General features: G+C 36.7%; 1 protein-coding gene across 11 annotated transcripts in view; it reads right to left on the bottom strand.

Moving 5' to 3' along the window:
• Window positions 1–2325: 2325 nt before the first annotated feature.
• The window catches only part of PARD3 (par-3 family cell polarity regulator), a 444410-nt gene continuing 436138 nt past the window's right edge, over window positions 2326–10597 (bottom strand). For all 11 annotated transcript variants that reach the window (XM_041487469.1, XM_041487512.1, XM_041487496.1 and 8 more), the window contains 2 exons: window positions 8417–8544; window positions 2326–5045 (listed from right to left, as the gene is read on the bottom strand). In XM_041487469.1, coding sequence (XP_041343403.1) covers window positions 4652–5045; window positions 8417–8544 — 522 coding nt within the window. In that variant the 3' untranslated portion in view covers window positions 2326–4651. The remainder of the gene's footprint in view (window positions 5046–8416; window positions 8545–10597) is intronic.

The raw sequence follows: 10597 nt of genomic DNA, 5'->3' as shown, positions 1-10597 counted from the left end.
CAAAGCCATATTCTTTATTCTGTTTTTGTGTAATCCTAACTCAAGCTTCCAGTCTCAATTTTTAAAATTGATTAAAGTATAAATTACAAAAGATAATACTACTCCTAAGGAGAGAAAAATATTAAAATAGGTTTACAAATATAAGAGAGAAAAATCAATCACTGGCAAGAAGTAGCCTAGGATATGAATGAATTGCATGTCATTTAGAGAAACAAATAAATGCAAGAGAATTAATCAGCAGATGTAAGAGTGTGATGTTGATACAAAATAGAAGAGATTACAAGGAGGCATGAAACAATGACCATGTGCATCAAATCATAGCTGCTTTCTGCACAGATAGGAAAAACAGTGAAGAAATGCTACAAGTTATTTTTTGAAGAGGGACATGAATTAAAGGCAAATTAACCCAGTCTGTGCTTCTCCCATGTACACACATAAACCCTACTTTCACAAAGTCAGACCCCACTGTGGATTTCTGACCTTCACCCTTCCTCTGCCATGCTAAACTTAAATTTTAAATTGAGTCTGGAAGGCTAGGATGGAGTGACACAACAGCAGCATAAGAAATAGATGAGTTTTTTTTCTGCATTTGCATTCCTGGCAGATTCCTTACAATGCTTATTATTAACTAGACTGAGGACTTGGGAGAGAAGGATGTAGAAACAGTCAGGCACAGCAAATAGAATTAGGAAATATTTTGAAAACAGTCTTGCAAGCCAGGACATGCAATAGCCAAATTCACTTTAAGCCTCAACAACCCAAGTTCAAAGGTTTGAATTGCTCAAGAATATCCTCTGTTTAGCCAACACTGCTAATCTGGCACATCTCTTCCTTGTCTGGCCAAACCCTCCCCTTCTCAAAATACCCAGAATAGATAAATGCAGTGTTACAGACACCCATTAACTGAGAGAACGTGACCGAAACATCAGTGCAGCTTTGAAAGGCAGGCCTTATATCTACAGTCATGGCCACATATCTACAGTCATGATGGGCTTAAATTTTGTTTTGTTGTTCTTCCAGCTGTTTGCCAGCAATAAATGGCAATTGTACTTTCTAACCATGTTCAGCTGGGCTCTATGCCATTTTTCACTGTTTTTGATGGCAGAGTTCTCAAAGACATGCATTAAACTATTTGGCCCATGCAATAACTCACTAGGGTTGCACTCATGCTTCCAAGGAGGCCCATAAGAAGAGGGGAAATAGGTTTTTTGAGAAAGGCAGCAGTATTCTGCATTAGTAATATTAAACTTTCCTAAGGAATTTCAATAGCATTAACAAATTATTTTGATAAAATACAGGAGGCTTTGCAAATGGTTTTCTCAGGGTTTCAACAGAGCAAAATGTGCAAGCTGTACACCCACTCCTCGATGTTGTGAGCTCCCTTACAGTCTGTCCTGTGACCATTCTCAAATATACTAATGTTACAGACTTAATCTCATAATGGTAATGCATCCACAAACAAATTACTGCAGTAATGCAGTTAGCTCAATTAACTTTTGAATCTATTCACTAGGCAGAACTAAAGGTCATTTTCTATTAAAATATCTCCCTCCCACTTCCTTATCGCCCTTTGCAACTTATGGGAGTTAATATTAGAAATCCTGTCTACACTATGTCAGGAAGAAGACAGGGTGACAAAGCCAGAAAAAGACCTTATTCTTTACTAACATAACACAGACACAGCCCAAAGAGAACATCTGCCTTCTTTCATGAACACATCTAATTATGGTAAATTGTTAACACCTTGAAGAGGAGTTTCATAGAAGAGTAAACTTTAACATATGCCATCCTCACACATAAAACATCCTGTACTTCATACTTTCCCAAACACATGCCCTTTTTCCTACAACAGTTTATCAAAGGCCTTGTTTTGAAAAGACCTTCAACCTGTTTTCTATTCCTGTGGATGCATTTTTTTAGCACTTGCAATTATTTGCCAGTGCAAATAAATCCGTAGAAATGACAAACTATGTAATCTGGGAATGCAGTCAGGAGATGAGACAGCAAGGTCTGCAAAACTGCAAATGCAATTATTCCCCACGCCCAAATGCAAGACACTACAATTTAAGTCTTTTGGAAAATCCTGCCTTTATTTGGGCACTGAAAGCTGCCTGTCCACCCTACAGCTCCTGTTGCTCTTTCCCTTGAGATCCCACGCTAAAGTCACAGTGAATAATTTGACACTATTATTGCCATGGCAACACCTTGATGTCATGCATACACAGAATCATGATTGACATTCCTGCAGTAACCAACAAACTGAGAATTGAGGGGAAGAAGGAGAAAATCAGACTCAGCTCCAATACTAATGGGGGAAACAGAGGATCATTGGCACTGTAAATATTGCTTTATTCATAAATCTGCCTTCTGCCATTTTCCACCATGCCAACATTCCTGTGAAGGGCTCCCATCAGACCCCAAAACACACAAAAAATACAGAGGGAGTTCCTAAAACATGCCTGGATTGGGCCAGATTGCAGTGGGTGTCCTCTGACAGTGCTCCATACACAGAAGATCTTTGCCACAGCGGTTAGTCTTAAAAATGTGCTTCTTAAATGTCATAGGTATGGCCTAAAATAACACAACACATTAAACAATGTGGGTTTTGCCTCAGAGGCAGCCTTCAGGTGCTCAGATGGGCTGTAAACTCTTTTCTTTTCTTTTCTTTTCTTTTCTTTTCTTTTCTTTTCTTTTCTTTTCTTTTCTTTTTCTTTTCTTTCTTTTCCTTTTTTCTTTTCCTTTTTCCTCTTTTTCCTTCTCTTCTCTTCTCTTCTCGTCTCTTCTCTTCTCTTCTCTTCTCCTTTGTTTATAAGCATTCACAGGATGACACACACAAACCATTAGGAATAGTATAAAACAACATCTGTTAGGAATTTTTTAAACTCAATATCTGCAGCAGTTTTCATAAGGGTCTACAGGCAATACCAAGACAAGGATGGAAACAGCCTTTTATTCTAAATTCATATGTACAAGGAAAGCCATTTTACACAGTTTTGTAAATTCTGTGTAAAAAAGCTATTGTCATCCAACGTCACTGTGCTTACACTAATAAGAACTTTTAAACATGGAGTACATTATTAACAACAAAAACTGTTAACAAACAGGCATAAAAGACATAGATACGTGTGCTGATATTTCACATACATTCTAGAAATGAGTTGGCGCAAAAATAAAATGTGCCAGTAAAAAAAAATAGTTTTTTTTTTTTTTTTTAAATCACGCAATACATGATCTTTTTTCTTGCTTTCTCTCCTTTTTTTACACAATATCCATTCTCAAGCCTTTTCACATCAGGATTTGCAGGCACTTCAGAAACCCAGCTATATCTTTTACAATACATGAAGTTCAGACCAACAAACAGAAAAACAGCTGCTGCAAAAGAAATTCTCATATCCCATATGCACATTCAAATATTACTCTCTGCTAAAGCAATCATTTTGCTTTAGTAATTTTTGGATACTGACATGTTTTCAGGATGATGTGTAACAGTTTGTCTCCATTTATCTCTCATTCATGTACTTAAAGGTTTCTTTTTAATGTAGCATCACGATGTAACAATATGGTATATGGAAGCACAAAGTAAATTGTCCACAAAGCTTCACAATGTCGAAAAAGAGGGAATTGTTCTCTTTACAGCTATTTGATCCAAAGAAAAACTTTGATTTCCTCTGCTCTTGCTTGGAGCTATCTCCAAAATTTGTCTAAAGACTACTGTGTACTAGATGAGCTGACATGAACACCCTCCCTAGTTCTCTTCCTAGGTACAAGTGTCATATGACCAAATTAATTTAGAAGCAAAGCAAAGCAGAACTCAATTGCATGTGTGTTCATAATTTCCCATCTTTAATAAAATAGTGAAATATACTTGTCAAAGGTTTCCCTGTGTCTGTATAAATAATCTCTCTCCAGTTATTTCATTTGTAATGGACTGTGCATTAAGATTATAAGGCAATTGGAACAGGATTCTCAGGATAACTGAAAGCTTAATATTGTTTTCCTCATGAGTCAGGATAAAGGCTTTTTTAATAAGCTCAGAGTGGGGAGAGAGAGAAAAAAAAGAGTGCGTATGTGCATAATAGAAGAAGGATAGTTTTTCAGCATATAGACACTTAAATATTGATCAACAAAGACTGGTAATGACTCCACCATAAAACATACCAGAACTCCAACTGCAATTCAGAGTAGAGCTCAGCCTTATCCACTCAAGAGTGATATGTACACCTCCTTCTGACCCGAGAGAAATAATAAAGGACATGTCAATGCTTCCTTCAACCTCAAATTCATTCATTTTATGCCACAAAGCTGCATGTTGGTGTAATAAGTCACTGCAAAGTAAAACACATTACAACAAATCCTAGCAAAAAGCCATTGACAGCTACATGACTGGGCTACAGAACTGGGAAGGCAGGGACAGCACTGCTCACTTCCACTGTGATTGTCAAATGGTGGAACGCCCTTCCATGGATTCAACACTTGGGACAGAACGGCAAAGACGTAAGGCCCACCAATGCTTTGCCCAGATTTTCAAAGGCACTGAAATAGAAAACGGATATATTCCTTAGTACCATCAGCGTAAAAAGTTTTCAAAATATAAGTCTTTATATGAAAATGTTCCTTATTGCATGGTAAGTTGATCCTCCTTTTCTTCACCTCAAGAATAAAACGGTCTTCCCTTTTCTGGTGTTTGCAATCTGTTCAGCCTCGCTACCTGAGATGGTGAAGGCGGTACATCTTGTCTGAAAGGACCTTTAGGAGGGGCATAATTAGGGTCCTGAATTTTCTTATACGAGTCATAGTTGCTAGGCCCTTCAGAAGAAGTTTTTTTTTTCAGTTGTTGTTCTTTCCGCCTCTGCTCTTGACGGAGCAGTTCTTGTGTTTCTAGCATCACCCTGGCATTAAAGCCATGTCCCCCCATATAGCCATTCCTTGATCCCTGATAGCTGGAATATCTGGGATTTTCCTTTGCAGTCTGGAACCCTTCTCCAGGGGAATAATTCTGCTCCCAGGAGTCTTGAGATACAGAACTGGCATTTTTCCTGCTTTGCCTGAAAAGAAAAATGAAAAAGGTTTTTAAGACAAATGTTCTGGTTCACCTTCAACTGTTATTGACAACAGTCACTGGAAAGAAGGCAGCTTCTGCCATGCCATCAGAGATGGCATCCTGTAGAAGTCACTTTCTAGAGTCACAGTTCTCTTCTGCCCCAAAATTATTTCTTGTCCCTTTTGTTGGGAGAATTCCTAGAGAGCTGAACTATATCTCTAGGCCTCTGCAGGAGGAATACGCCATGAAAACCCATCCAGCTACAATTACCCTCATGTTCTCAAGAAAAAAGTGTTACAATTCAGTTGCAGACTGGGAAAGACCAAGACCTGTTTCCGTGCTTCCTAAGAATGCTGGTAACAGCCAGCAATTGTAAAGTCACTCATGACATATTTGAATCTAGACTGACACTTGATTAAATGTACAACAGGCAGGTCCTCAAAACACTTGCCCTAACACTGCACAAATCAGAAGATAAAGCTCATTACTGAGAGGTAGTTCCAGTTTCTTCCTCCCATGTCCAGAACTAAGGAATTTTGTGCTATAAGGAGTGTTTCCCAGTCTGCTATAGCTTTCATCAAAGAAGAGGCAGAGATAACATTTTTTGCTCATTTTTTGGCTCCAGGGTGTAGATAAATAGGCCAAATACACATAGGAATTACAAATTCTTATCTCTTTTCACAATAAATCACCACATTATTTTGAAGACAGATTATGGTTTTGAAATAACTTTAATTTACTATCAAACTGCTAGATGCTTGTATGAATTTAAAATAAGATTGGTGGTGATAAAGTAAAACAATTTTGTGCTGAAGCAAAAGAGATACCCACTTTGAGATTAAAATTAGAGTATGAGAATCAAGCAATAAAATAAAATATATTGCAACATAAATCAATAAGAAAATAATTTAGTTGTTTATATATGGCTTGGTTTTTCGTGTCATCACATATGACAGTGTGGCCTCATCCAATGAATATGCAGTGGAGAGACAGGAAAACTGGAAAATTTTTCTACCATTACTAAAAGTAAAAACTCACTTAATGTTTTTGCAATCTTCCTTCTACATGTATAATTTGAAAATTACCATATCTACCTTATTTCATAAGTGATTCTGAGGCCTCTGGATGAAAAATATTATGCAAGATAAATGGGAATTATTACAGAAAAAATTACGACATAATGTAAATTCTTACAAAATTTTTATAGCTGTTATTGGTAATCTCATATCCAACTTTGCCAAAGCAACAATGCTTCTGAGTCATGTTTTATCACTCCCTGGAACAAGAGCAAATTGAATGAACCTCTGTAGGCTACGAAACTGTCAGGTTCCTGATCTAGAGCAAGATAAATTTTAAGTAATACAAAATTAACATGGAGTCAAACCTTGTTCTTACAGTTTCACATGGGACAAGAGGATGACTAGTTGAACCAATTTAATTTACTGACTGTTTTCTGGTACTTGTTCAAAATTAGTTGGCACACTTTCCCTGTTTTGCTGGGAAGTTCCTTTAAAATTGACTCAAGAGTTTATTTGCCTTCAGTACTAAAGATTTGAATGTGCAAAGGGGAAAAAATAGGAGGCACTTAGAGAATTCACAGGATGAAAGGCAACAAAGCTCAAGCCAGAGTACAAACTTCAGTCATTACACAGTCATGGTTGCAACATTAAGCTTGGGACCTAGGTTTCAGAGAAACAGTAAGATATCTTTAAAGATCAGTCACAGTGTTAGGAACAGTTTGTAAAGCTGGAGAACTCCATGCCCCAGGTTGTTATAGGAGTATTGTGGTGTTTACAGTGCTGAACATTAGCCCTGCAGTTCTGTCTGCTCTCAGCACAGCTGAAACATCCAGAGAGCTCAAACTAATCCATTAAATTACCATTAATTACACAGTAACATGCTAGATTGCTAGCCATTTCTCATGTTGAAAACCACCTTGAGTAAAGTTCTCAGTAACTCTTTTCAAAACAAGCATTTCTATGAGCTGTTCTATGATCTATTTTTCATATTTCTTGTTAACTTTCTTGTAGATTAATTTTCACCTTAGAGTTTTTAATTTCTGCTACTGAACAGCACAGCAACTGATTTTAACTTTTAAATGCTACCAGCAATTGTGAACAGGGGAAGCAAGTTTAAAGAGTCATAGTTTTAAAACTATAAATGAACATGGTTGAGTGGGGCCAGCATAACTGAAAGAGAATTTCTCAGGAGAAACAATATGGCATTAATAGGTGTGGTCACCTCAAAAGGAAGGCAGAGAAAAAAAGAAGAGGGGTTATAAAGATGAGAAACTAACGATCTCAGAAAACACAGGAACTTTACATTTCCCTTTCCCAAAACTTCCAAACTTAACAGAAAAATTTTACACTGAAAGGTGTTAAAGCATTTGAAAATCTGAAACTGTTTTATTTTCAAATATACTGCTAAGATAAGAGTTCATGGCTAGATATCTTTGCTATAAGGCTTATGTTTGTTTCCAAACAAAGAGTTATAATATACCTGGTAAAACATATCTTGTCACAACAAATTTTTTTTCCACACCATTTCCACACAAGTAATGAAAAATAATACAGCCTTATCGGAAAGCAATTTGACACCAAGCTCTGGTGTAAATTATTCTCCATTCAACCATTGCTGATATTTCAAAATGCAAAGACTATTTGCATAATGCTTAACTATGAGAGTTAATTTGTAATGCAAGCTGGCTAAACTTCTATTAATTCTTAAAAGTAAATATCAAGTAAAAGCCATTTTGCCCAAACAACTAGTCCTTTAAAACACCTACTATTTTTAAAAAAGTAGGTTTGTTTAAACAAAAAACTGAATAATTTTCAGCATTCTGTATCTATTAAAAAATTTTGTATATGAAAACTTGAAGACCTTTGGTTTCTTGGATAATTTTCTCAGTTCCATATTTTTTTGTTGGAGGTCTTGAAAATTTTTCCCTTTTAATTTTTTTCTATAGTAACATCTCAATGACAGAATTTCTACCCAGTAAGGAATTAGGCAAGAGAGAAAAAAATCATCTGACATATCAAAATGGGACACCTCATGTCATGCTCAGGAGACTTTTGTAATTGCAGAAAATTAAACTGGATGGTGTCCCACAAAGAATAGGTTTGTTTTAATATTTCAATTCTATTGGGTGCTGAATGTCATCAAATTCCCCTGAAATCAGCTCTGAAGAAATTCTCTGAAGCAATTCTCAGCTACCACATGCTCTCTCTTAAGAAATTCTGTGCCTCTTCCACAGTGAATACATTCCACCTGATATCAATGCTGAACAAAAGTGTCTGAGCAAGATATGACATTTTCCTCTACAAATGAAATTAGCTGCAGGCTCCTAGGCACAAAGAGCTTCAGAAGTTCCCATACCTGGGCAAGGAGCTGTACTGGCGCTGGGCTTGCTGGAAACTCTCCCGTTCCTCCTGCCGCTGCCGCTGCATTTGGACCTCTACTGACACCGAGTGCCTGCCGCTCTGTGAGTACGTCTTGGTGTTTGGCTACAAAACAAAATGAAAGTGTCTTAAACAAAGCAGAAAAACACCCACAAAAGAGCTATCATTTAAATTGCTGTTGTACAAATACAGCAATATTTGTTTTAACATGTTGTTCACGCAGCTCTTGCACAATAATTAGGCTAAATTCTGACCCATAACAGTGGCCTGTGCCATAAATTCTGTTTCTGACCTACTATTCCTGAGATGTACGAGCAAAGAATCATCCAGAATGGGTTATGCTTTTATGGCAACGCTGTAATTTAAATTAAGTCAGTGGAACAGATTTTCAGACTCTCAGTTGTCCTAGCCATGGTAATGCTAAGTTCTACATCCCTCTAAGGATTTGCTAGGGGAAGGAGCACAGCAGCTCCTCTGAACCTCACCAAAACACTCAAGTGATGCTCTACCTCAGTGAAACCATTCTATTTTTCAGTTGGCCTAGAGACTGAGAAAAATTTTCTGGTTCAATATGATCAAATAGATAAATCCAGCAAGTCTCTTGTGGACAATGACCACTCCTGTATCTTTGAGTAGGATCTTCATGAAGTGACAATTTGAAACGTTGAAGTCAATACTAAGATCAAGTGAAAATGGATGGTCTTTCTGGGAATAGAGAGTATTACAGGTCAAGATCTGACAGAATGGCTGGATTCAAACTTTGGAACATGGAAAAGTTTACTTTTGTAGAGATACCTATCACTTTTTTCAGATTTTGTGATTTCATTTTGCAAAATAAAGTGTCACAAACATCAAAGAATGCTATGGGCTTTTCTTGTTGTTTTACTAATAAGGAACAGAGAATGTTTTTTTTCTCCTAAAATTACCAGTACTATTCAAAATATGTAAGTTTAAATATGGGAAGGTTAGGGACCATAACCACTTGTCTGAGCCTGGGACTGAAACAGCTTGTCTCAGACTTACTGTTTTGCCTTTTTATCTCTGCTTTTCCTCAAAACAAACATCTCTTGTTTTTTTTTCCATTATAATTTCTGCAGAAGAAAGAGATCTTAATGGCTCACAAATATATGCAAGAGAGAAAGCTTTCCAAAAGCTTTGCACATAGAAGACAAGTTTTAGAAACTAGAGTTGTCATTTGTGACGTTTCTTACTATTGTCACGTACCTGCAGGTAGCCAGAAACAACAACTTTTAAACAGGTGTACAACTTTTAGAAATTTGTTGTCAATGAGAATGCACTTCAGACAGAGCATCAGTCTCAGGTCTGAATTTAACAGGTACAATTTTCCCATTATAAGAAGATTTCTGGCTGAAAGAATCAGAATGTGAAAGCACAGACTAGGAATAACAGTGAACTCATTTAAGAGAATCCTGAATGTAACAGTAATGTCTATTTTAGAATAGGTTACTTTTTACTCTGTAAAAACCTCAGTAAAACAGCATTTCTAATGAAAAAATACTTTAGGAATGGTGAGATGAAGCAACAAATTGAGAAAACAGAATCATGTGTCAGCCTTGTGGGAAATTTTCTTAGAGATGAATAAGCTGTACATATGTATGTCCAAACCAACAACCCCCACAGAGATTTCCTACTATATTAAATAAGGCTACACATACAGAGCAGCGTTTCAGTTATTGCATATGTCAACATTTCTAACTTTCTTGACTTTATTGAGAGTCTTCTGACATTTGGTATTTTATTGAAGGGCTCAGCTTACGGAAGGGAGTGATTACCTGAAAATCATAGGGTTTATTTGTGAATCCTCTCCTGTGTGGTTATAAGCAACTTAGAGCAAACCAGAGGGAAACTCAAAAGTTCCCTTATCAACTTCCCCATAAAGAATAAAAACATTTAAACTAAGATTTTACAGCCAATCTCCTAATTTCATGGGTTTCACTTCAACAACATTGGAAAGCTTGCAGCTACATTATGTCATATGCAAGAAAGTAGTTATCACAGATAAGACATGAAATCAGAATTTCTTCTCTTTATTTGAAAACAGTTTTCCTTTTTTTCAGTTGGCTGTAAATATAAGGGATTAAAGAATTTGGCAGTACAGGAATGGTTAAATCACCAAAAAGTTGGAGATAGGACTGAG

The sequence above is a fragment of the Pyrgilauda ruficollis genome, unplaced genomic scaffold (assembly GCF_017590135.1).
Source record: "Pyrgilauda ruficollis isolate IOZ18807 unplaced genomic scaffold, ASM1759013v1 scaffold12, whole genome shotgun sequence".
Taxonomy (NCBI): Eukaryota; Metazoa; Chordata; class Aves; order Passeriformes; family Passeridae; genus Pyrgilauda; species Pyrgilauda ruficollis.
Note: the sequence above shows the minus strand (reverse complement) of the source record. Positions and strands in the feature narration are given on the sequence as shown.